Genomic DNA, 25514 nt, shown 5'->3' with positions numbered 1-25514 from the left:
TGACCTCGGGAGATTGGGTGTTGTTTTTGGAACTGTAATCGGAGAAAGAAGGAAGCGAACAAAGAAGGGAGGAGACAGTAAAAGAGTGTCAGAGCAGGAACTTTCTGAAGAGAATCTTGCAGAAACGTGATAAATCTAGCAGAGAATTAATTCCTTGCAGAGCAAGTGAGTTTTTGAAAGCACGATCTACACTTTTAAAAGCATAATATTAATTATTTGCTCTTTAATAATGCCCTTTTTGAATAGGTGCTCTTATTCCTCCTATTAAAAAAAAAGAAACTGCTCCCTCCAAAACAGGTTGAAAAATAATTTCAGTTTTCAAAGAATATGGGGGAACACTGAAAATGGCATCTGTAATGCTCAAATACAGGGATTGGAAACACCAGTGTAAAATGTTATATAAACATAATTGTTTATGATGTTTATGTTTGTTTACTGAGAAATTCACTCTGGGTAGCAAAACCCACTGGGCAGAGCTGCTGTCACCAGGAGCCCAAACCAAGGGGACTTGTCACATCAAGTCCCCAAACAAAAAGGGACTGACAGTCCTTACCTTAGGTCTTAGTGGATTGGGAAACACTTGGCTACAGGAGATCTCTTTGCAGACACTGGGTTATTTTTTTTCCCCCCCACATTTTTGATCTTGCAGCTTTATAAGCACAGCTTTGGGAACTTGCAGGGTGTATTGGTGGTGAGGAAAATTAAGAAGAAAAGGTGCAACAGGGACATTAGCAGTGATTCTTGTCCCAGTTGCAGGCAGCTTCCAAAATGCAAGCTGTGAATCACTAGATTCTATACATTAACAGGAATAGTACTAAACATTTTAATTCCAAAGGGTAATAAATTAATAAAAGTAATAATAGAATAATAATAAAATAAATAAAATCAATTAAGTCCAAAGGGCAATTTCTTATTAATGCCATGTTGATGGCTTTATTAAATCATCCAGGTGCATCCCTCAGATAATGATGATAACATTTCCATTCGATTGCTATAAATTATCTTGGTACTGTTTATAGCTTACTCGAGAGACACAAAGGGAAGCACAGACATTAGGTCATCTGATGTCAGCTCCACAAAAAGCTTCTGCTGTTTCTGCCTCTCCTCCCTTTTCTGCCAGGGCTTGTTTTCTCTCAAGAATGTGCAAATGATGGCAATTCAGCTGCCAGATTTCCAAGCTGGACTTGGGCATGTTGCTCACAACAAACAGCATCACATTTCTTGTGCCAACCCTGAGCTTCAGCATCTCCCCCTTGGTACAAAAAGAATGAGAAAGAGCTTTCAAATTAATTCTGTTCCCCCATATCTTGCATCCATTGAATGTTTAATTACTGACAGCAGCCAACAGCAAGGTCATTTTTCTGCTTTTCACTCTTATACCCTAAGGCTGCAATGAAAATCTAAAAGAACACCTCGTTTTTGTTGGCCTCCAGCTGCAGCCTCACTTATGGAGTGTAAATATACCAATGTGGAAGGGTCTCAGCTGAAGAATTGTGCCTGTCCTTTAAAAGCAGCACCTCCACAGAGATGGTGGCCACTGTCATGTGAGTCACAACACTTTCAAAGACGCTAAAAATGAGTTCTAGAAGTGCTTTACTGCAAAATGAGTGGTACTGCTCCACTTTATATAAACAGGTTTAATCAATACTCTGAATTGTGTGCTTTGAATTTCAAGGACAACTTGGTCTTTGCTTCCTGATCTGCTCTTTGAGGCAGCCAAACCTCACAGAAAAGCAAACAGCACAGCCAAAACCTTCTTTATTAACTGAGTTTCTAAGTAATTTTGTCCTTTATAAAAAGCAGTATTTTCTAACGTGCTGTGAATTAATAGAAGTGATCGTATATTGCTAAATAGAGCATTTTGCTGATCCTAGTGCAGTTAAAATGTTGAATTATGTTTTGCTTTGTTTGTTGAGCCTGGAGAACACCGAGGGGAGCCTTCATGGCATCCTGCAGCTTCCTCATGAGGGTGTTGGAGGGGCAGGGGCTGTTCTGTCCTCTCTGGTGACCAGTGACAGGACCTAGGGAACAGCTGAAGGCATGTCAGGGGGTTTAGGCTGGATATTGGGAAAAGGTTCTTGGGCACTAGCACAGGCTGCTCAGGTAAGGGGTGGAGCCCCATCCCTGCCGGGATTTAACTGGGTGAAGGTGTGGCACTTGGGGACACGGTTCAGCGGTGGCTTTGGCCGTGCGGGGTCAACGCTGGACTCGATGCTCTCAGAGGGCTTTTCTCGCCTCAAAAATGACACGATTCGTGGAACATCATCCCCTGAGAGCCGCACCTTTAGCACCGGGCTCGCTGCAGCGCCAGCGCCGAGAGGTCTCGGGAACCCCCGCGGTCCCGGCGGCGCAGGGAGCGGAGCCGGTCCCGTTATGGGCACAGCGGAGCCTGAACCGTTCTGAGCGGAGCCGTGTCAGTCCCATCCCGGGTAGAGCACAGCCAGTCCCGTTCCGGGCGGAGCCGTGTCAGTGCCATCCCGGGCGGAGCCGAACCAGTCCCGTTCCGGGCGGAGCCGTATCAGTCCCGTTCCGGAGCCGTGCCAGTCCCGTTCCAGAGCCGTGTCAGTGCCATCCCGGGCGGAGCCGTGCCAGTCCCGTTCCGGAGCCGTGCCAGTCCCGTTCCGGAGCCGTGTCAGTCCCATTCCGGGCGGAGCCGTGTCAGTCCCATTCCGGGCGGAGCCGTGCCAGTCCCGTTCCGGAGCCGTGTCAGTCCCGTTCCGGTGCAGAGCAGAGCCAGTCCCGTTCCGGAGCCGTGTCAGTCCCGTTCGGGGCGGAGCCGTGCCAGTCCCGTTCCGGAGCCGTGTCAGTCCCGTTCCGGCGGAGCCTCCGCCCCGCCATGGCCGCTCCGCCGCCCGCCGAGCCCCCGGTGCCCCGCGGCCGGCGCCGCCTGTCGCTGCCCGCCGTGGAGCCGCTGCTGTTCCTGGCCACCGTGTCGCTGGGGCTGCAGGGCCCGCTGGCCACCCAGTACCTGTGGGACCGGCTGGGGGCCGAGCACGGCTACAGCGACCGCAACAGCACCGAGTCCTCCGGCTGCGGAGACGGCAACGCTACCGCCGACCCCCTGCGGCAGGTGGGGACACCGGGGGACACGGGGGGACCGGAGAGCTCGGGGAGCTCTGGGGTGGATGAAGAAGTCAGCGGGAGAGCCCTGAGGGGAAGCGCGGCATGGATGGGGACCGGGGGAAGGCGGGTCCGTGGGACTGGGGAGCCCCGGAGGGAGCGGGAGGCTCAGGGTGAACGGGAGGTCCCAGCAGAGCAGGGGAGGAGAGGTGCCCCGGGGGCAAACAGGGAGCCCCAAGAGGAACAGGGAGCTTGAGAGGAGCTGGGAGTCCCTGGAAGCAGAGTCAGGAGGGAACGTGAAGCCCCAAAGGGAGCGGGGAGCGTGATGGAAGCAGGGAGCGCCCGCAGTGGGGAGCCCAGTGGGTGCTGTTGGAGCTGCTCAGCTGCCTGTTTCTCCTGCAGGAGGTGGAAGCTCTGGTGTCCCACTGGAACCTCTACATCAACCTGGGAGGTTTCTTCGTCAGCCTCTTCTCCGTGACTCTCTTGGGCGCATGGAGCGACAGCGTGGGCCGGCGCCCGGCGCTCATCCTGCCCGCAGCAGGCATGGCCCTGCAGACAGCCATCTACCTGCTGGTCATGTACCTGGAGCTGCACGTCGCCTTCTTCCTCCTGGGACGCATCCTGAGCGGCCTGACGGGCGACTACAACCTGATCCTGGCCGGCTGCTTCTCCTACGTGGCCGACACCAGCGAGCGGCGCGCTCGCGGACGTTCCGCGTGGCCATCCTCGAGGCGTGCCTGGGCACCGCGGGCATGGTGGCCAGCATTGGCGGCGGCCAGTGGCGCAAGGCCCAGGGCTACATCAACCCCTTCTGGCTGGCCTTCGCTGCCAGCCTTGCTGCCACCCTCTACGCCGCTTTCTTCCTGCGGGAGTCGGTGAAGCAGAAGAAGGAGGCCAAGCTGTTCACGCTCAGCCATTACAAGGCTGTGTTCAGGCTGTACGCGGCCCCCGAGCAGCCGAGCTCCAGGTGGAAGCTGGCTCTGTACTCCCTGGCTTTCTTTCTGATTGTCACGGTGCATTTTGGAGCCAAGGACATCTATGTGGTGTACGAGCTGGGCTTCCCTCTGTGCTGGGCTTCTGATCTCATCGGGTACGGCTCGGCCGCCAGCTACCTGGCTTACCTGAGCAGCCTGGCGGGGCTGAGGCTGCTGCAGCTCTGCCTTGAGGACATCTGGGTGGCAGAGATAGGCTTGATCTCCAACATTGCTGGGCTGGTGGTGATGTCTCTTGCTACCACAACGCCACTGATGTTTACAGGTGATGCTGGAGGCTTAAATCCCTGTTTCTGGTAGTGAGCTTCATGGGGAGTTCAGGCACGTCAGGAAGTTCTACCTTGTGCACCAACAAAACTGTTCTGCCTCATGCACCAACAAAACTGTGCCTTGCTAAGGGCAGTGTTGGCCAAATTTGGAAGTGCATCCATGTAGTTCCTAGAACATTAGGCTTCCCAGAACTGCGTTACACTGCAGACACAGACTGAAGTGCCTTATGAGATCCAGGAGGGTGAATTGTGTTTAAATACAGCAGGGAGACACTGCCAGCAGCTGCACATTTCTGGGACTGACTTGGGAGGCTCTATTTTTCAGGTGAGCTTTCCCTAATGTGCTGTGTCTTGCTCACAGGTTATGGAATTTTGTTCCTTTCCATGGCAGCCACTCCAGTCATCAGATCCAAGCTCTCCAAGCTGGTCAGTGAGACAGAACAAGGTAAGGAATTAACCACTGTGCTTAAGCCAGATCCTGAAACACTTTTTTCTTGGAATATTGAAAGCAGACTCTGGGGAGGTTGGGAGTTCCCTGACTCCTCTGGACTCCTGTGCCCCTGCATTCACCCTTAGGCCCAGGTAATTTAATTTTTTTCCCCCCAAATAATTGTCATTCTTTGATTCAGACTCACTGCATTTCCAAGATGAGAACAAAGGAAGAAAAGCAGGAGTAGTTCATTCATCCATACATTCATTTCCAAAGCTTTTACAAGGAACAAGAGTTAAAATGGATTATATAACAAGGAGAAAAGAGTCATTCTCCTGACCATAACTTTCCTCTGTAGATCAATAACAGTGGGGAGAACCAGGTGCTGTTGGAGGGTTGTATCATTGACCACGGTGAAAGATCACGGATAACCCACAGGAGGAGCATGTTTGCCTTTTGTCCAGTTATGTGTCTGGAGGGTTTGCACTTGCTGTGAAACACAGCACAGGAATGTCTCTGGGGCAGACAGGGGGAGGAGGGAATCCAGGTGGCAACAATGGAGAGGTGATTTTGCAATACTCAGGTTTCTTATTTTAGGGTGGCGATGGCACGTACAGCGCATTTATGGTGCTAAATCTTGTGCTGTACTTAATGTTTAACAAGTGATAAGAGGTGCCCTGGCCTGGAGCATTTACAATCCAGCTGATATAATGTCCTGGTCATCTTCTGATACAAATCCTGCAGGTTGGTGAGGTGGGCATGGCCACAGGCTGGACGTGCCAGGCCAGTCCTGTCCCACCTTACCATGCTTTATATTCACACACTTTTCTGATGGCAAGTGCAAACCCTTGGAAAGATTGGCAGAATGCACTGAGGGTGATGTGTTACAGCTGTTTACAGGCAATAACCACCTGCCTATCTCACCATTAACCTCTTATCTCTCTTTTCCAGGTGCTCTCTTTGCTTCTGTTGCCTGCGTGGAAGGGCTGTGTTCACTCGTGTCTACAGGAGTGTTCAACTCTCTCTACCCTGCCACCTTGCACTTCATGAGGGGATTCCCATTTCTCTTTGGGGCTATAATCCTCCTTATTCCAGCAGCTATCCTTGGGTAATTTACTTCAAAAGTTCAAACTTTGCCTTGCAATGTCATATGGAAAATACTGTTTACTCTTAGGATAGAAGCTGGCAGTTTTTAAGGCATATTTTCAGTTCTGGTTGTGAGAGGGTGTCTCCAGTAAAAAGAGGTGCAGGTCATTTGCTTTGGAATCTGAATCCTAGGGACAAACCTGCAGCCTGAGTAGTGTAGCTCCCAATATTCAAAGTGTTTCAAAGCCTCACTGCAGCCTCAATGGAATCCAAAATCTGGAACTGAATTTGAAAGTTCTTCATGGAAGAGATGGAGCTCTCTCAGCAGTCTCTCTTCCTGTAATTTCTTTAGTAATTGAAGCAGAAGTTTTGTTGTGATAGAAAACAAATCCCCTGGTAGGTTCTGGGAGAAGGATTTGCAGAAGTGCAGCAGTTCCTGGCAGGGTCATTTTGTTTTGTTCCCCTGAAATTTTTAAGACTCACTCAATTCAGTAACATCCCCATGTGCCTTTGGAAGCTGAAACTGTTCATTCTTTTCTAGGTGGATACAAATCTGGGATTCAAAACACGACTACAACCACTTCCAAGAGGCTTCCCTGTCCCCCACAAAAGACTGAATTTAACACCAAGGAATTGGCCAGCATGGCAGTGTCCACCTGAACACTGCACTTCATTCTTCCCTCAAAGGACTGATCAGTGTGGGAGGGACGCTCTGCTTGTCCTTACTGACTTTTAAATGCCAAATAATTGGAAATCACAGGAGGATCTTGATTTGGAGCTGTGAATGCCTCCTCAACGTTGTGTTGGCTCATCTGTCACAGAAAACCCAAGAGACCCAAGAGCCAATCAAGCTGTTGTGGGCCTTTTGCAAGGCTGCTTCATGGTTTGGGGTTTGGTGGGGCCAGAAGGCCCTGCCCTGCTTTTAGTGGGGAGAGAGGACTGAGTTCTGCTTTAATTGCTGAGCATTTTCCCCTCAGGGTATTCCAGTGTGCAGGGATGAGCTGTTGGTGTGGGTGAGGCACCCAAGTGTCCTGCTGTGGGGAGAAGATGCTCCAAATCATCACATTGCCGGTAAAAACCCAACAAATGTGACATGCCAGGCCACAGAACTCCTTATGGAGAGGGGTAGTTTAGCACAGGAGTGCTATTGCTGTCCTTACTGACTGAACCAGCTTTAGTTTTGCAAGTCAGAGGTGTCCTAAGAGGAGGATCTAATTCATGAAGTGTTGGTAGGAGTGCCAGTGGTATGCCCTGCCTTGCCTGCAGCTCAGCCCAGGATCTCAGAGGTGGTTTTGAGAAGTAGCAGATCATCTGAGAATACTGCAGGGCCAGTAGAGTAAATCCTGGGTTGGGAGGGACCCACGAGGATCCTTGGAGCAACTCCTGTAGGTGCCTTAATTGACATAAAAATTGACATAGCCAAAAGCTATGAAGTTGAGGAGAAAATTGTCAGAATTGTTCCCCCCTTACGGTGCAGATCTGAGCCCCAGTCATGTGAAATCCCTGCTGTGCTTATCCAGAGCCCTTCCTCAGCAAGCTGGGGACAGGACTAGTGTCTTTAAGATTAATCTTTTTTGTTGTATGTGGCATAATCTTGTGTTAATGATCTCAGTGCTGCTGCTTGGGATCTGTTGATGCCAGCAAGCAAACCCCGTGTCCATGGTACTTATAATTGTTCTTTCCAAAGCATTACCTGTGTTGCTGCAATGCTTTGTTTTTTCTCTTCAACGTGCCATAAACCAGCAGTTCTGTGTACACTGCACTGCACATGCTGTTCAGGTACATGCAGTAATGACTTTACTGTTACTTTCAGAATGAATAAAACCTCCATGCTCTTTTATGGTTCATAAAACTCTGGATATCTTGTGCAGCTGTTGATATCGTTTGTCCTTGACTCGTTGGAGGTTTCTCTCCATTATTTTACCTCTCAGTCCTTTATTGAAGACTGCAGTAAAGAAGGAGCAGCAGGAATTTATCTGTCTCGTGGAGAATGAGTGTGTGAGAGTGGGAAGTCAGGGAAAATGCAGGTTTGGCACTTGCAAGCAGCCAAAACTTGCTTTTCCTGACCACCAGAGTAAAGCTTGCAGGAGAGCTTTGTCTGAAAGCTGTCCTTCAGTGTGCAGAAAATGTGAAACACTTTAACCCAGCTTTGTCCCTGTCCATTGGGAGTTTGTGGTAGAAGCAGAACTGGGGAGCAGGGAAGCAGGGAGGCTTGAAGAACTTGGTGTTATGCCACTTGCCCCAAGCAGTTTTGCCAGGGAAGGTTGGAGTTACAGGTCTGACTGCTGGGCTCAGCCTGGAATTGGCCTCCCTGAGGAACAGGGCATGCTGTGAACGTTGCAGTGGATGTTTGTGGCTGAACTGATTGTGAAGTGGAGCCCTCTCCACCCCCTGGGTGCCAATTCAAGCAGCTGCTCAGTGTTGTGCAGGGAGGTGAGACCTGGCTCTGCATGGGGACACATTCAATGGCAGCTATTATGCCTAATTAAAAAAATTAAACCGAAGTTTTTCTAGGCCACCCTCCAAGAGTTGCAACAGTGGAGCCATGGCTGGTGAGAGCAGGCAGAGTCCCTGGGGGTGCAGTGCATCAGCCCATGCAAAGGTGAGTGGGAAGTGAGGGGTTCCTGCAGGAATCCTGCTTGGGAATGTCAGTTCTGCTTCGTGCTGGCAAGGAAAAGCAAGTGTGAAAAGCCTGCAGGGAGAGAAGCACGTGATACAGACAAAGAGGAAGGGATTTAGAGTAAAAACCAGATTTATTAATAATGCCTGATTGAATAACTCCAAACACTTTTGACGTGGCAGAGCAAAGGAATGAGAGAGGGTGAGGAGAGAGGAATTCATTTCCTTGGGTCTGCTCCAGCTGGAAGGGGCTGGGTTTGGGATGCTTTGCCAGAAGCAGGGCAAGTTCATTAAGGTGAAGATAATGATGGGGAAACAGGAGGAGTCACAGTCCAGGCAGCTGGAGTAGGAGATGGGATCTCATGTCAGGTGAGACACCTGAGCTGTGGAGAATGAGTAAAGCTCCACACTGAGTGCTGGGTGAGGAGGCTGATTGCTGCAGAGCTCCTGGGAAACAAGACACAGTCATTTACCAGATTATTGCAGGGAGGAAAATCCTTAGGATTGTTTGTGTGGGACTGCTTCAGTGGCCCTGACATTCAGTTACTGGAGGCTTTTCCCTGAAGCAGCTCACAGGAGGCTTTTATCCTTGGGCAGATTCACCTTTGGGCTCATCTGCTGCCTTCTTGTTATTTATTCTGGAGATTAGATGGATTCTAATTCTGATGAATGCTGGGCAAATATGGCTATTAACCTTTCACTGGAGAGCAAAGATGCCATTAACTGGGACCTGATAAGAACTATCCATAAAGCACCAGAATTAACTTCTTTTTTTTTTTCTGCCCCTGATATGTTTGTGGATCCAAGCCAAAAGAAGAAAGTGTTTGTGTTCCTGACAGTTAAAGCAGGGCTCCAGGGAGAGCCAGGAGGAGGACAAGCTGGCTGAGACTCCTTGTTACCTCCTGAAAAGGTGGAGTTCTTCTTGAGCAAGGATAGGAAGAGGAGCCTGTTTGTTTTTCAAGGTGATTCAGCAGCCTGGAGTGTGGAATGCAGGGATTTGTGTCAGGATGCCCATGGTTCCCCACCTGCAGTGTTGGCAGCAGGCTCTGATGGTCCTGGAGCATCCTTTGCCAGCCCTGTGCAAAAACTCCACTTTTTCTGGATATTTTAAGGTGAGGAGCTGCAAAAAGCCCAGGTGGGTGTTGAGAAGAGGTTGATAGGAAGAAGCAAGTGTTACTTAGGATTGCATCCAGCAGTGAGCAGGGACAACCCCGGGCAGCTCAGGCAGGGCTGTGGGGGTGTGGTGGTCAGCAGAGAGATTCACCAGCTCCTGCTGAAGGCACAGACCACGGGAGCAGGACAAAATACAGCCACAGTGTAGAATAACTCCACAAGCACAGCAATTGGCATCTTCCCTGCGTGGATTTCAAGTTTTCCAGGATCACAATCCAGCCTCCAGTGCCCTGGAAATACAGACCTGATAAAGTGGTGAAGCTGAGACTTCAGATGGAGGGAAGGAGGGTGTTTGAAAAGCACTTTTTGCAGGGATCCTGCAGAAGCTTCACGTGGTCTAACCCCAAATTCCCACTGCCAGAGGTAAGAGCACAAAGTGGTTTTGCAGCACTGGGAGGTGGAAGTCCTTTGAGGAGGGAAGGAGCTCTTGTGATAAAGGGACATTGCTGGGAAAGATAAAGCAGTTCAGAAGGCCCCTGTGGGTTATCTTTCCCAAACACCGAGATTTTGTTAGGGCTTAATTTTTATTTGCCCTTTGCTGCTCTCAGTTTCTGACCACAAGGATACTCCTGGGGCACACGGCAGAGCCACACCTTCCTCTCAATTGCTCTTGTCTCCCTTGTGTCCTCTTACGGCGGATTCTCAACACTTCTCCAGTTTTCAGTCCTCCAAAGGTTCTCTCTCTTTGGATGTGTTTCTGGGGGAAGCTGCAGCTGCCTGTGGGGGTCTGGATGGTGCCAGTCACCCTCACACCCCACAGGCGGACGTGGAAGACACATAATCCATGCCAGAGTCCAGCTTTGCTTGGCTCCCCAGGCGCTGGGGGAGGGAGTGCTGGGGCCAGGGGCTTGTATTGGGAGGGAGTAAGAGTCACAGGTTTTCTCTCAAAGATAGGAAAAAAGTCAGGAGGGATAAATTTGGACCCCCACACAAAAAAAAAGGGGTCACCTGTGAGTCTGTGAGGCTGCTGTGCTGGTTCTAGCTCTGCCCCAGGGAGTGCAGGCAGTCCAGCCCGTTCTCCGAGCCAGCCGAGGAGTCCCGCGAGGAGCGGCCCTGGAGGAAGCGGATGATTTTCTCAATCGTGGCCTCCTGGTACTCGTGGGACCACCTGAATCGAGGGGGAAAATGTGATGTTTACTTTTCCTGCTGCGTGTGGGGTGCCACAAGACAGCTCAGTTCATTTGGGCCGGCCAGAGACGCCTTTCCTCCACCCCAGCTCTCCAGGAGCTCCCTTTTCCCCATGGGTGCTGCAGGATGGCCTGACAGGGTGCACGAAGGGGAAGCAGGGGGGGAAAGAAAGCCAGGTGAGCTGTAAAACCTGCCAGCATCACTGAGGATGTGTGTCCTCCCAGCAGTGTCCCCTGTGCCACCCAGAGGAGCCCCAGCACAGCAGCAGGGATGTGGTGGGAACCTTTGCTCCCTGCAAGCTCTGGAGCACCTGGAGTGACTCAGTGTCCCTTTGATCTGTTCTGCCACCCTCATCTGTTTGTCCCCATGTCCTTGGCCTCTTTGCTGCTCCTTATGCAAGCTGTTCTCCCCAGGTGTCAAGGAGCCCCATGGCACGGGTGGCTTTTACTTACATGATACCATTGAATTTCAGGACAGCCCTCATGTCCTTGGGGAGCGTTTCTGGGTCTGGCCACTCAAAATGGTCTGTAACAGGTACAATGTTCTTCCCCGAGTTCAGGGCTGTCACAATCTCCTGCAGGAACAGGACATGCAGGTGCTCAGGGCCTGTATCAGCCCCTCACCAACTCCCTCCCACCAGAGGTCCCACCTGGTGGCATCTCTTACCTTGTGTACCCAGTCCTTGCACTCGGGGTCCTCCATGCATTTATCCAGTGCGTTTGCTGAGAGCACCAGCACAAAATTCCGGGCACTCAGGACACTCTGGATCAGCTTGTCTTCAAACTTCCCTGCCTCCAGCTTCTCCACATCGATGAACACGCTGAAGCCGTGGAGCTGCAGGTGGACCTTCAGCAGGCTGGTGGCAAGAGGGGACAGCGCCATGAGGAGAGGTTTCATTTGCTGTCTCAGCACGTTGGCTGAGACACGGTGAGACAGAGGAGCAGGGAATGAGATGCCAGCTCCAGCCCAGCTGTCTGGGCACATGCAGAAAACACGAGGAGCTGACATTGACTCCATGCTGTGATCCCCTAGAGCTCTAGGAGCATGAGGAAAAGGTCAATCAGTGCCAAAATGGTATTGTAGCAAGGCCAGGGAATAACGTGTGTTGACTCCAGTGATTTCAGAAGGCTGAAGAATTGCTTTATTAAGTTATACTATATTATACTACATACTATAATACATAATAATACTATAAAATACTAAAGAAAAACCCGTGACTCCTTACAGACAGTCATGACACAACTTTGGCCTTATTGGTCAATCAATCAAAACAACCATCACCAGAGTCTAATTAACAAATCCCTGCTGGTAAACAATCTCCATAACACATTCCACGTGTACTAAACAACAGGAGCAGCAAGTAGAGATAAGAAATTTCTTCTTTGTCTGAGCTTTCTTGCAGACTTTCCCCAGGAGAGATCCTGGGGAGGTTGTTCCTGCTGCTCTCTGGGAAGAGAGCTGTGGCCACAAAGTGGCAGTGACAGGACTGGGAATTGGCCTGTCCACTGTGCAGCTTTTCACATGTGCTGTCCCCATTTCCTCTGCAGCTTTTGGCAGCCTCTCCCTCCTCCCCATTCCCCACTTTTCCCACGGCTGACCACCCACCTTCCCTGCAGGGCTCACCTGGCCAGCTGCGAGCCGGTGCTCCTGCGGTAGCTGATGAACACGTCGGTCCCGTTGGTCGTGGTTTGCAGCGTGATGGGCGAGTGCAGCGTCTCTAGACAGCACAAAACAACCACCAGGAGTTACAAACCAGCAGCTTGTTGTGTTGTGATTTCAGGGTTTACCTCAGAAACCCGGTCCCTCCCCTGAAGATTCCCTCCCAGGTGTGTCAATCACCTCTCCTTTCTCCTCCCTGAACCCTTCCAAGTACTGTCTGTCAATCCTGGAATTCCAGAAGGGCTTCAAGTGATTGGCAGATTCAAAGGATGCCCTCTACCCCCAGGGTTTCCCTCTGTGGAGAAGCTTTAAGGCGATGGTGAAGGAAAGGAGTTGGTTCTGATGGAGGGGTTGGATCCAGAGCTTTATTCTGGCCCACAGGGCTCTGAATGCAGCAACAGCTCCAACAGAACTCCCCAAGTGGTTGCTGTTCCTTTTAACCCTGGGGAAAGGGGGAAGGAAGGGGTAGGGAGCCACCACCCAGGTACATGGGAGGAGGTCTCAAAAGACAAAGGACACCTGGATGGCCCAATGTCCCCACAGGAGTAAGAGGCATCCTTTGAATCTGCCAATCACTCGACACCCTTCTAGAACGCCAAGACTGACAGACAATACTCACCGAGGAACAAGAGAGAGCGAGAAAGAAGTGACTGACACACCTAGCAGAGAATCATCACAAGAAGAACCAAATTTCTGAAGTAAATCCTAAAATCACAACGCAACTCCAACAGCAGCTCATCCCGAGCACCCCTCCAGCCCGTTCCCTGCCCGGCGGGCGCACCCCTGGCCGCGGTGAGGATGCGGACGCGGTGGAAGCCGGTGTGGATGTGGCAGTCCTCCTGCAGCTGCTGCTCAGTCACGCGGTGCAGGAAGTTGCGGTCGATGCCACAGGTGAGCAGGTTGTAGGTGTACTGCCGGAATTTGGGCTCGATGCCCCCCAGCCAGTCGGCCAGGTTGCTGCGGTCACAGGTGGAGTAGTTGGCGAAGGTCTTGAGCTCCGTCAGCTCCCGGAAAAACCTGGTGGGGGGACAAGTGGAGCAGTGTAGGCATGATATTTTCTGAAAAATCCTTTCCTTAGGATTTTTTCTCCTGAGAAGCCGAGAGGCTTCAGGAACAAAATGTAAACAATGAATATCTGTTGCTGTGGAATTCAACAGGTGGATCTGTGATTGGTCTCATGTGGTTGTTTCTAATTAATGGCCAATCACAGTCTGTGACAGTGTTCACAGGGGTTTTTGGATGAGGGAAGAGACCAGAATGTTGACTCCATGTTTCAGAAGGCTTGATTTATTATTTTATGATATACATTACATTAAAACTATACTAAAAGAATAGAAGAAAAAGTTTCATCAGAAGGCTAGCTAAGCTAAGGATAGAATAGAAAGAATGATAACAAAGGCAGCTGTCTCGGACTCTCTCTCCGAGCCAGCTGTGCTGTGATTGGCCATTAATTAGATGCAGTGGTCCCATTACAGAAATCTCTCTGGGACTGCAAAAAGTGCAGTGGAAAAGCCCTGGCAGTCCAGGTTTTGCATTTGGAGGATCTCCATTCCTGTTTTTGCAAGAAGGGAAAGGCAGAGACCTTGTCCCTGGCCCTGCCACTGTGGTGATGGCCTGAGGCAGTCCAGGGTGCCCTGGTGGTGGCCCTACCTTTTCCGAGTGATGCTGGAGTCCATCCCCAAATCCTTCTGCAGCTCCTGCTCTGTCAGCCTCAGGAGGATGTCCCCATCCACCTGGTGATCCTGCCAAGAGAAACCCAGGCTGGAAAGGTCCCAGGAAAAGCTGGGTGAGATGCTTGCACCTCTGCTGCGAGATGGGGCAGAAGTGTCCCTCCCCATGTGTCCCTCCGCCAGCACAGAGCCCTACCAGGAATCTCTGGCAGTATTTGTTGAATCCAATCTGCTGCAGCCACGTCTGCACCTCGCAGGATTTCCAGTTGGGAACCGTGGGCAGGATGCGCCGAGGAACCTCCTCCCCTATCAGGCGCAGCACCTTTTTGGCCAGGGAGGAGGTGGTGCTGCTGGTGGAGTAGCACACAATCCTCTTCAGGCTCTGCGTAGCCCCGATCTCACTGAAAATCTGGGGACACAAAGGGAGGAGATGTCACTTTGCCTCCCCTCATCCTCTTCCCTATTGTTCCAGACGAAGGAAGGAATGAAAAATCTGACTCCATGTTCTTAGAAGGCTAATTTATTATTTTATGATACTATGTTATATTAAAGAATACTAAACTAAAACTATACTAAACTATACTAAAGAATACAGAAAGGATACTAAAAGATACTAATGAAGACTCGTCACTCTTTCCAGAGCCCCGACCCAGCCTGGCCCGGATTGACCAATGAGTGAAAACAATTCACATGAAACCAGTGAAACAATCTCCTGTTGGATAAATAATCTCCAACCACATTCCAAAGCAGCAAAACACAGGAGAAGCAAATGAGATAAATACTGTTTTCCTTTTTCTCTGAGGCTTCTCAGCTTCCCAGGAGAAGAATCCTGGGCAAAGGGATTTTTCCCAGAAAATACGACTGCCACACTTCCCAACAAGATGTACTGGGCTGATTGAGGACCAAAAGACACCAAGATGCAGCTGTGCCACCCTTTCCCTTTGTCATCACCTTCCTCCAGGCCAACCTACCCTTTACCTGTGTTTTCTTCTGCCTGGCTTTGATGGCAGCCTCGGTGCACAGGTAGAAGGCGGCGATGCACTGAGCCTCCAGCCTGGAGCTGTCCAGCAGGGGCACCAGGCGCTGCAGGTCCTGCGCTGTCCTCCCCTGGATGTTGTCACTGCTGCCCAGCATCTGGCAGGCAAACTGCTCGGGGTCCAGCGAGGCGATGAAGGGCTCCACCAGAGCCAGCGTCCCCGAGCGCTCCACCTCCTTCTCGATCTCCTTGTTGGTGGCCAGCACCGTGATGGCCAGGCAGGCGTGCAGCCGGATCAGCTCATCATCTTTGGAAAAGGCCAGTGGGAAGAGCCACTCTGCTGCTTTTTTCTCGATCATCAGGCGCTGGTTGGCCTGGCCCCCGTACATGGCACAGTTGGCCAAGGCCATGGCGCAGTGGCGCAGCACGGCGGGGTCCGTCCAGCGGCACCAGTACAGGATGGTGTCCAGGCCTCCATCGGAGATGAGCTGGAAGCAGGTCTCCTCTGTGTGTTTGAACATGTGCTCCAGGATCCCAGAGACGCTCTGGGCCAGCTGGGGGATGTCCCTCTCCTTGGCTAAGTTCAGGATCACGCCCAGACCGATCCGAGCGATGCGGTCCCTGTGGGGAGGAGATGGGGAGGAGATGCAGGTGGATGTGCAGGGAGGGACAGCAGGGATTGGTGTGGCCCATGCCTTGGTGACATTTATCCCAGGACAAGCATTTATCCCATTGCCAGATATGCAGTGCAGCAAGGTGCAGCAGGCTGGTGTTGGAGGAAGCTGTGTGGGTCTGATGGAAGAATTTGTGCTGGGGTGCACAGCCCACCTACCCTCGCTGGATGCTCTCATGCTCGAGGTAGGATCTTCATAGCAATTAACAGGCAGGGTGGGCTAATGTCAGGCTGGAAATGGATCTGCTGGGCCAGAATTGTTGTGGTGTGTTTTGTGTTTGGGAGTGAAACCTGTTTGTCCCCTAAGCACCACTGTCAGTGCTGTCAGGACAGGGCTGTCACACCTGCATGAGCAGCCAAGCAGCCCTGTCCACAAGTGGGGCACGGGGGTCTGTCTGTCCTGGGATGGCAGCTGGAGGGAAGCTCTTTATTTCCTCACCCTGCACTCTTCTGGAAGAGAACAGCAAGAGCCTGGGATAGGTGGCCAGGGGCCACCAGCTGCTGCTTGGCCATGGCTGGTCTTGGGAGGCCTGTGCTTAAAATGACACCTGAATGGGGCTGTGCCTTGAAAATGCAGTGAGGAAGGGGAAAATCAGGGTCATGGAATGATTTGGGTTGGAAGGGACCTAAAACTGGAAAACTCATCCAGGTCCAAGCCCCTGCCATGGGCAGGGACACCTTCCACCAGCCCAGGTTGCTCCGAGCCCTGTCCAGCCTGGCCTGGACACTTCCAGGAATGGAGCAGCCACTGCTTCTCTGGGCACCTTGTGCCAGGGCCTGCCCACCCTCTGAGATGAGCTCTTGGCTGTGCTCCCATGAGGCTCCTGGGGCGAGTGGCAGCTCCATTCCTGCCCTCAGCAGCGGCCATTTGGTGCCACTGTGCTGGAGCTGGTCTGTTAGGGAGGCAGCACTGGCCCTGGTGCCCCACGCCCTGCTCAGGAGGGCGGTGGCACACTCACAGTGGGGTGATGGCACGCCAGCCTCTGTGCTGGCAGGCAGGACGAGCATTTCTGGGAAGCCTGTGACCCACAGGGCTCTCACTGACCTTGGGGTGGGTTTGACAGGAAATGTTGTGGAGAGCCCTGGGAAAAAAAAAAATAAATAAACCCTCAGGCTGGGCCTGGCTGCGAGCCCGGACTCAGCCATGGAGCTGGATGACAAACACAGGTCCCCGACTCCCTGCAGCTGCAGATGCAGCCAGGACCTGTCCAGCTCCCGGCTCAACACCTCTGCTGCTGGGCACTGACTGGGAGAGTTCTGCAAGTGAGAGGCTGGACCCAAAGGGGAGCCCCACACCTCCCTGCCATGGCTCAGGAGCTGTGGGAAGCGAGGGGCTGGAATGCCATGGCTGCTCCAAGAGCATGAACTGCTCCTGGAGCAGAAACAACAACTCCAGCAAATGCTTTCTCTTGCTAAGGAGCTGAGTGCTGAATGCAGACCATGCCAGTGATGCTTCCTGGGATTAAATTCCACCCTAATGGGCTTTCCTGATTTAGCTGCTGCTTATTTTTGCCTGCCAGTGCATGAAGTGAGGCCCAGGCTGTCAGCAAGAGACATCCCCCAGGAAACCAGAGCAACCTTTGGCCAGGCTCCCTCCACTTCCTTTCCAGGGAGAGCAGAACTGTCAGAGTGCATTTGGGGTGTTGGAAGGGTGAGCTGTGTGTGGGTGCTGTGATTGGGATGTGTCAGGTGTGCACATGCACCTTTGTATACACACACACACACACACACACAGTGCCCATGCTCTGACAGAGACATCCCAGCACCTCTCACCTGTCCTGGGCAGCAGCACACACACCTGAACGTGCGGCTGGGGGCTGCTGACCCCTCCTTATGGCTTCATCCCAGCCCTGGTCAGCAGCAGGGAGGCTCTGGGGAGTGGCTTTGTCCTCCTTGCGCTGCAGTTATGGCTAAAGGAAAGTCACACCTTGTCCTTTGGGCCAGATGCTCTGAGCCAGCCAAACTGACTCAGCTCAACCTGAGGCTGAGGGGGCTCAGGAGGACACCCCAGTCCTCACCAGCACCCCTGGGCTGGGGCTGCTCCTCCTCCCTCCAGCTGTGGGGATCCGAGGGGGTTTGTGCGACTGAGAGCACCCACAGCAGGGAAATCTGGGGCTGTGGGGATGGGTGAAGGTAGGTCAAGGCCAGGTTGGATTGATTTGAAGCAACCTGGTCTGTGGAATGTCAGGGGGTTGAGATGATGTTTTTAAGATCCCTTTGAACCCACCCCGTTGTGGGGGCTGTGCCCAGCAGGGTGAGGCTGAGGGGCTCTTTGCAGACTCACCTGTTTTCCGCCACCAGGATCTGCTCCAGGAGTTGCCCTGCCTGGCACTTGGTCTCCAGCTCGGCGGTGTAGAGCAGGTTGAGCAGCAGGTCCAGGCCCCCCTCGAGGCGGATCACATCGCACAGCACCTTGGCCACGTCCCTCCCCACGGCGGGCATGCCCCAGGCCTCCTCCACCAGCCGGAACACCTCGGACAGAGCCGCCCGCAGCGCCTGGGCCGTGTCGGCCCGCGCGGCGTGGCCGATGGCCCTGCGGAGCACGGGCAGGACCCGCTCCAGCGCCTCCCGCGCCTCGGTGCCCACCCCGGGGGACACCCCGCCGCCGCCCGCCCGGCTCGCACAGCCGGGCACCGCCAGCAGCTCCGCGCTCGCCATGGCCAGCGACCGGCCCAGCGTGTGCAGCGACAGCAGCAGGGCGAGCATCGGCGGCGGCTACCGCGGCATGCCCGGCCCCGCGCCCGCGGGGAGCCCCCGCTGCTGCCGGGACACCGGAGCGGGGGATGCGCTGCCCCGCCGCCCCCGCTGCCCGGCCGGGATGCGGAGCTGGAAGCGGGGCGGGATCCGCCTTCCCCGAGCCGGGCTCAGCATCCCGGTCCCCGGGGCTGATGTCACCGGGCGCAGGCGCCGCCTCTCTCCGAGGAGGGGCTCGGTGCTGGCGGCTGCAGCCCCCTCCTCCCGCTGCTGAGCCCCCCGGAGCCCTCCGGCCAGCAGCCCCGGAACGATTTAACAGAATCGGGGATGTGGCACTTGGGGACGTGGCTCGGTGGTGCCTTGGCAGTGCCGGGATAACGGCTGGAGTCGCTTTTCCATCCTAAATTAGAGGGCTTTTCCATCCTACATTTTATGTTTCTGTGATTGTGGCCTTTCCGTGTTTAAATAGGGCTCATAAATGAAAGGGGAAGTGACTTTTTACATTAATAGATATCGATAGGACAATGGGGACCGGTTTTAAAATAAAATATGAGAGATTTAGATTAGATTCCAGGACCGGCCACCAGCCCCGGAAGGATTTAACAGAATCGGGGATGTGGCACTTGGGGACAATGCCAGCCCTGCCATAGCTGAGGTCAGGGGACAAGGAGTGGGGTGAGGGCTGCAGGAGAAGTTCTGCCCCAAAAGCCAATGTCTGGTAGCTGCCCTCAGCTCTCCAGGGCTTCCAGGTGGAAATGCCTGTCTCAAAATTTGGGGACATAGCTCGGTGGTGGGCTTGGCAGTGCCGGGATAACGGCTGGAGTCGGGCTTAGAAGGCTTTTCCATCCTGAATTTTATGTTTCTGTGATTGTGGCCTTTCCATGCTTAAATAGGGCTCATTAATAAAAGGGGAAGTGACTTTTACATGAATAGAGGACAGGGGGGAGTGGTTTTAAAATAAAAGATGAGAGATTTAGGTTAGATACTAGGAGAAAATTTTCACTTGTGAAGTGCTTGCTCAGGGAAGCTGTGGATGTCCCAACCCTGAAAGTGTCCAAGGCCAGGTTAATGGGGCTTGGAGCAACCTGGGATAGTGGAACGTGACAGGATTTGGAACGAGACAATTTTCCATTTTCAACCCAAACCGTTCTATTCCACAGCCCTCCCTGCCCAGCCCGAGCTGGGGCTGCTCCTGCTGTCCCCATGGCTCACATCCCCCTTTGTGCCCGAGCTGCTGCTGCGGTGTCACCCCCATGCCAGGCAGGGACCCCCACGCTGGTTTTGCAGGACACCTCTTCAGGACCCTCTATGACCAGCAAGGGGACACAGGGTGCAGGTAAAGGCCACCAGGCACCGTGGTGGTCACGGTGAGGCTGTGACCACCCTGGCACGGTGTTCTGAACCCGTTTGGTACCAGCAGGAAGCAAATATCCCTTGCTCGGTGGAAATTCAGAGCAGCTCTTCTGGGTGGGCTCGGGATTTGCATGATAAAAGAAAGAGCAGAGGCAGCCTGGGCCTCTTTTGTTTTCTTTTTTCCAGGCCAGACGTGCTCAGGGCAGAAATGCTTAAATGCTTTGGGCATTTCTCGGACGTGCTGGGAGGAGCAGCTTAAATCCTTGACTCCCAAACCAGGTTGTTGCCAGGTCAGCCTGAGACTTAAATTCGAGTTGATGTTTGGATGTGACAGAGTCGCTCTTAATCCTCTCTGAATCCACTTCGAAGGGACGGACAGAGGAAAGGGACATCATTCCACAAGGAAGGACGGTGAACACCGAGCAGCACTAAACTGCAGAACAAACTCGGCACAGAACCAGTAAGGAATTTCCCGATAAATTATTATTAATCAGGGGTGACCATAAGGGCTGTTGCAGTGTAGAGCAGCAGAGGGTTTGCTGCCCAGGGGCAGCAGAATTCAAACCATTCCCTTCGGCTTGTCCTGACTAACCCAGAGAGCTGAGCTTTGTTTTGCTTTTAGTTTTGCTTTGCTTTGCTTTTTTCTGGGAGAGATTTCAGACCCAGCACCCTGGGCTCTGGAACTGCAGCGGTTCCCAGCCTTGCCCTGGGGTTTCAGCCCCATTTCCCGAGTTCTGCTCACTGGCTCTGCTCAGCCCTTGGCTGCAGGAGCTCCCCGGGGCCCCTTCATCCACCCAACCCCTCTCCTGGGACCTGCTCCTGGCAGGGAAGGGCTCGCTGAGCCTTCGCGGGGCTGTGGCTGGTGGTTGGGAGCCTGGAGCAGCAAGAGGGAGCTTTGTCTTAGCTGATCAGCCAAAGCGGCTCAGACAACGCCCAGCCCTTCTCCCCCAGAGCCTCCTGCAAGCCTGACCCTCGCAGGGCTGCTGTCCCCCAGGGCTGGTTCAACAGGGATGGGATGAAGCCCTAGTGCAGCCCTTGGGGACAATGCCAGCCCTGCCATAGCTGAGGCCAGGGGACAAGGAGTGGGGTGAGGTCTGCAGAAGGAGTTCTGCCCCAAAAGCCGATGTCTGGTAGCTGCCCTCAGCTCCCCAGGGCTTCCAGGTGGAAATGTCTCTCAAAACCAAATAAAGCTTTTTCCAGCAAGATGCCAGGAGCAGATGACGCCGGGAACTTCCTGTGTCTGAGCTGGCAAAGACCCCTGGAGAATTGGCACCCTGCTCGGGTTTCTCTGCCCCCAAAAGCTGCACCACTCCTGCCCGAGGGCTGGGAGAGATCCCTTGGAGCTCCTGTCCCAGCAGAGGCAGAAGAGACAGGATTGCTGCAGCCTCGTGTGCATTTGCTCCTTGCCCCGATTAAATAAACATCCCAGAGTTATCAGGAGCTGCCAAAAGAGCTGAGTCGACATTAATTAGTAACTGAAAGATTGGTGGGAAAGGGAATGACGGGAGCAAAATACACAGGCCTTTGTTTGCCTTCTGCAGTGAAAGCGCTGAGGGCTCCTGGCCCTGGCCATTCACCTCTGGCCTCTGGTCCCCAGGCATGGAGGTGGCATCTGCCCCGTCAGAGGAGCCACCCTGCCTTGGGGCTCCCCAGGTCTGTTTCCAGCCTTGACATTGAGAAAGCTGAAATCCCAAGAATAAGCCCTTCAATTGGTGATATTTTGGGCAAGCATAAGCCCGGGGCTTTCCCCTTTCTCTTCTGAGCATTGCTCCCCCATCCCATCTCATTTGGGTTTTTGGCTTTGCCAAGACCAGGCTGGGAAACAGCTGGCTGCTTTTACACCATGAGGTGTGTTATGAAATGAGTGTGGCAGGGCCTCAAAACTGGTTCCTGACTATCTGCTGTCCCTGCCCACTCTCTGAGCAGTGCCCACCCTGCACCGGGGCTGGGGAGGAGCTGTTTACACCCCCTGTCCCCCTCAGCAGACACCCCCAGTTCAGTGTGGGCTGTGGGGGAAGCTGGGTGGGAGATCATCTCTGCCCCTTTCCCCTGTCCCGACCTTGGGCTGTTTGCTTTCCCCTCCGGGGCAGGCTGAGCAAACACTGGACGCTGGGGCTCTGCCGTGCTGCAGCCCGCACAGTCGCAGGAGGGATACCCAGGATGAGGCTGCTTTTCCCTGCCCTCGTGCTGGCCCTGCTGGCCACCACCCGTGCTGCAGAAGGTGAGCTTTAGCCAGCCAAACCCTTGCCAGGTGCTTTGGGGATGGAGAAAGAGAGGTTCCTGGGCTGGTGGAGGGGCTGGGCAGGGTGGGGAGGGAGCGGATGGTGGCCATGGCCATGCTGGCTGCACCCTGCAGGATGGGGAGAAAGGCAGTGGGCAGCACATGAGTGTCAATGGTGCCTTGGCAAATCCCTGCCCATACACAGCTGGGCTGCCAGCACGGAACTGGGAGCATGGCACAGCCCAGCCCGTGGCTCCCATCCCAGCAAGACCTGAGTGGGAGCAGGGCAAGGAGCTGCTGTCACCCCTGGTGATGGAGTTGACCATGAAGGAGTGGGGTATCCCCAACCAGGACATCCCCAAGTTTGTTTTCCCCCCATGGGGCTGGGCTGGGAGGGGAGGGGAGGCATGGGCCCCACTGCCCTGCCCCACATCACCCCTCCTGATTTGTGGGGTGGTTTTTGCAGACTCCTGTGAGGGCCGCTGTGAGGAAGGCTTCGATGCAGGGCACAAGTGCCAGTGTGACACCCTCTGTGTGTACTACCAGAGCTGCTGCAGTGACTACTCCACCGTCTGCAAAGCCAAAGGTACTGTCCTCATGGCCACCCTCCTGGCCAGGGCACAGGGGAATGGGTGCTCCACACGTGGGGTCTGTGCTGGGTCAGCTCTGCACCCACCTGTGGCTGAGGGGTGAAGTCAGCATCAGGATTTGCTGCAGCACAGGGGGGTTTGGGAGCTGGCTCGTTGCCATATGGAGCATGGGATCTGTGCTAATTGGATAGATTGTTTAGTAGGAGAACTGTCTTCTCTGAAAGGGTGTTTAGGCATTGGAATAGGCTGCCCAGGTGGAATCACCATCCCTGGAAGTGTTCCAAAAAATGTGTACTTTTGGTGCTTGGGGACATAGTTGGCAGTGCTGGGTTAAATTGGACTTGATGATGTTAGAGGGCTTTTCCAACCTTAATGCCTCCATGATTCTATAAATCCCTATTGCCTGGGAGGGAGCATCTCCTGCACCCAAACCCAGGGGGAACCAACTGCTCCCTCCTGCAGTGACCCGGGGAGACGTCTTTGCCTTGCCGGAGGACGATTACCTGGACTACAACCTCACTGTCGACTTTGTCACCGAGGAGGTGCCCGTGGCAGAGCCCACAGAGCTGCCCACAGCCCCAGTGCCGGTGGAGACCACGCCAGAGAGCAAGCCAAACCCTGAGGAGACACTGCCAGAGGTGCCCAACACCACCCCAGGTGTTTCTGAGGAGCCTGAGGAGCTGTGCAGCGGGAAACCTTTTGATGCCTTCACCGACCTGAAGAACGGTTCCCTTTACGCTTTCCGAGGTACTTTGGGGACTTTCCCAGGCACGTGGGACATGCTGCCATGCTGTCACCCTGTGCTGGTGTCTGTAGACCCTCCTGCTGCCCCTACCTCTCCTCTCTCCACAGGGAAGTACTTCTATGAGCTGGACAAGACCAGTGTGAGGCCTGGCTACCCCAAGCTCATCAGTGATGTGTGGGGCATCGAGGGCCCCATCGATGCAGCCTTCACACGCATCAACTGCCAGGGCAAGACTTACCTCTTCAAGGTGGGCTGCAGGGCTAGAGGTACTCCCAGGGTGGCCAACACAATCCTCCAACCCACCCTGTATCCCCTTCTGGCACCTCCTATACACACACAGAGTGGTTGCCAGAAACCCCAAATCCCTGTGGTTGTTCTGGGACCCCAAGCAACCACAGCCCCGTTATGGGGCTCTCCATCATCCCCTCACTCCTCCTGGCAGACCCATGGCTGGGGGATGTTGCACCTGTGACCCCTCTCTGTCCCCCACGCCCCAGGGCACCCAGTACTGGCGCTTTGATGATGGAGCCCTGGACCCTGGGTACCCCCGGGACATCTCCGAGGGCTTTGAGGGCATCCCCGACAACGTGGACGCAGCGTTCGCCCTGCCCGCCCACAGCTACCATGGCAACGAGAGAGTCTATTTCTTCAAGGGTAAGGGGGGCAGAGCCTGGCACCACTGGGCACCCCTGCAGTGCTTGTCCCCCCCTAACACCCTGCTCATCCTCTCCTAGACAAGTACTACTGGTCCTACGACTTCGCCCAGCAGCCCACGCAGGCCGACTGCGAGAAGTCCTCCCCCTCCACGGTGTTCAAGCACTATGCCTTCATGAACAGGGACAGCTGGGAGGATGTTTTCCAGCTCCTCTTTGGCAGCAGGATGCGTAAGGGCTGGGAAGGGTTGGCAGGTCCCAACAGCGGGCACTGACAGGGCACAAGGGATGCAGACACTCAGGGAGGAGGGAGCAATACCTGGAAGCAAAGGTGGGCAGGATGAGCGATCGCCTCTGCCCAGGCCATGCATTGGAACCCCCCAGGCCACAGCTGCACCTCCCACAGCATCCCAAATCCCACCCTCACAGCCCTCATGCCCCCCATTACCAAACCCATCACCAGCTGCCTCACACCACGGTGTCATTGCTGGGGACTGTTTATTGTCACTGGAGCTGGAGATGCCACATCAAAACCCCAGCCCTGGGCAGGGAGAATGAAAGATAGAGAGGAGGAGAGGGGGACTCAGCAGATCCAAGCCAAGGGGGTGGGGGGCCACTCCTGGCTCAGCCTGTGTCACTGTCACACATCCCATCCAGGCTGGGATCCCTTGGAGCTTTCCTGTGGGTCTCGGGCACGCTGCTGCCCCTCTCCCTCAGCCTCTGCTCCTTTTGCAGCCGGGGCAAACGGGCCGTGGTACATCAGCCGGGACTGGCGGGGCGTGCCCAGCCGCCTGGACGCTGCCATGGCCGGCAGGATCTACGTGGCCTCCCAGCAGCCCCGCAGGAGGAAGTCTCGGCGCCAGCGCAAGAGGTACAACCACCACCGGTCACTGAACTTGGGATTCTGGAGCTGGCTGCAAAATGACCCCGACTCATCAGGTGTTGAAAGCGATGGGCTGTCGGGCTCCACGTGTGAGATGCTCCAGAGTGTTTACTTCTTTGTGGGAGGTGAGTCTGGTCTGGCAGGATCCGGGAATGATGCAGGATCAGGGCTGCCGGGGCATGGGGAGGGCTCTTCTCTCTCTGCAATGTCTCAGGGCTTCAGGATGCAGTAGGAAGGTGCTGGCAGTGAGGGCTGGCAGCTCCCCAGAGCTGGGGACAGTCCTGACTGCCATGTCCCCTTCCCCAGACAAGTACTACCGTGTCAACCTGCGCACCAAGCGCGTGGACCTGGTGCGGCCACGCTACCCCCGCTCCATCGCCCAGTACTGGCTGGACTGCCCCCAGCCCGGGGAGGAGAGCACCTGATGGGATCCCTGGAGCCACCAGCAGCACAGCCCCAGCTAGACAGAAATAAACTGTGAGGGCCATGCAGGCTCGAGAGCTCTGTCTGTCCATCCATCCAACCGTCTGTGCCATGGTTTGTGCAGTCCTTGCAGTCCAAGGTCCCGTGTCCCCGAGGGCTGTGGTTGTCCCCCCCAGTCTGTGCCAGATCCCCGATGCTGGCCCCAACCATGGTGTGC

The 25514-nt window shown here is 54.2% G+C and overlaps 3 protein-coding genes across 4 annotated transcripts; 2 read left to right on the top strand and 1 right to left on the bottom strand.

The window, feature by feature from the left end:
• Positions 1-2713: 2713 nt before the first annotated feature.
• SLC46A1 (solute carrier family 46 member 1) lies at positions 2714-7675 on the top strand. The gene is given in 6 exon segments (XM_030962703.1): positions 2714-3070; positions 3463-3756; positions 3759-4317; positions 4683-4766; positions 5703-5859; positions 6379-7675. Coding segments are annotated over 6 exon segments (1404 nt in total). The 5' UTR covers positions 2714-2836; the 3' UTR covers positions 6455-7675.
• Positions 7676-8607: 932 nt separating this feature from the next.
• SARM1 (sterile alpha and TIR motif containing 1) lies at positions 8608-18635 on the bottom strand. The gene is made up of 9 exons (XM_030962927.1): positions 18020-18635; positions 15065-15683; positions 14283-14495; positions 14067-14158; positions 13198-13433; positions 12381-12474; positions 11424-11613; positions 11210-11331; positions 8608-10737 (listed from the first exon to the last, which is right to left on the bottom strand). The coding sequence occupies exons 1-9, from the start codon at positions 18439-18441 to the stop codon at positions 10608-10610; spliced, it is 2118 nt and encodes a 705-aa protein (XP_030818787.1). The 5' UTR covers positions 18442-18635; the 3' UTR covers positions 8608-10607.
• Positions 18636-19959: 1324 nt separating this feature from the next.
• On the top strand, positions 19960-25374 carry VTN (vitronectin). 2 transcript variants are annotated; one of them, XM_030962627.1, is made up of 10 exons: positions 19960-20072; positions 20152-20242; positions 21873-22003; positions 22470-22589; positions 23056-23340; positions 23446-23585; positions 23836-23992; positions 24073-24222; positions 24727-24999; positions 25181-25374. In XM_030962627.1, the coding sequence occupies exons 3-10, from the start codon at positions 21943-21945 to the stop codon at positions 25297-25299; spliced, it is 1305 nt and encodes a 434-aa protein (XP_030818487.1). In that variant the 5' UTR covers positions 19960-20072; positions 20152-20242; positions 21873-21942; the 3' UTR covers positions 25300-25374. The 2 variants fall into 2 exon arrangements, with proteins under 2 accessions (XP_030818487.1, XP_030818488.1); XM_030962628.1 differs by having other exon boundaries at positions 20000-20061.
• The last annotated feature ends 140 nt before the right edge of the window (positions 25375-25514 follow it).

This window comes from Camarhynchus parvulus, chromosome 19, assembly GCF_901933205.1.
Source record: "Camarhynchus parvulus chromosome 19, STF_HiC, whole genome shotgun sequence".
Classification (NCBI taxonomy): domain Eukaryota; kingdom Metazoa; phylum Chordata; class Aves; order Passeriformes; family Thraupidae; genus Camarhynchus; species Camarhynchus parvulus.
Note: the sequence above shows the minus strand (reverse complement) of the source record. Positions and strands in the feature narration are given on the sequence as shown.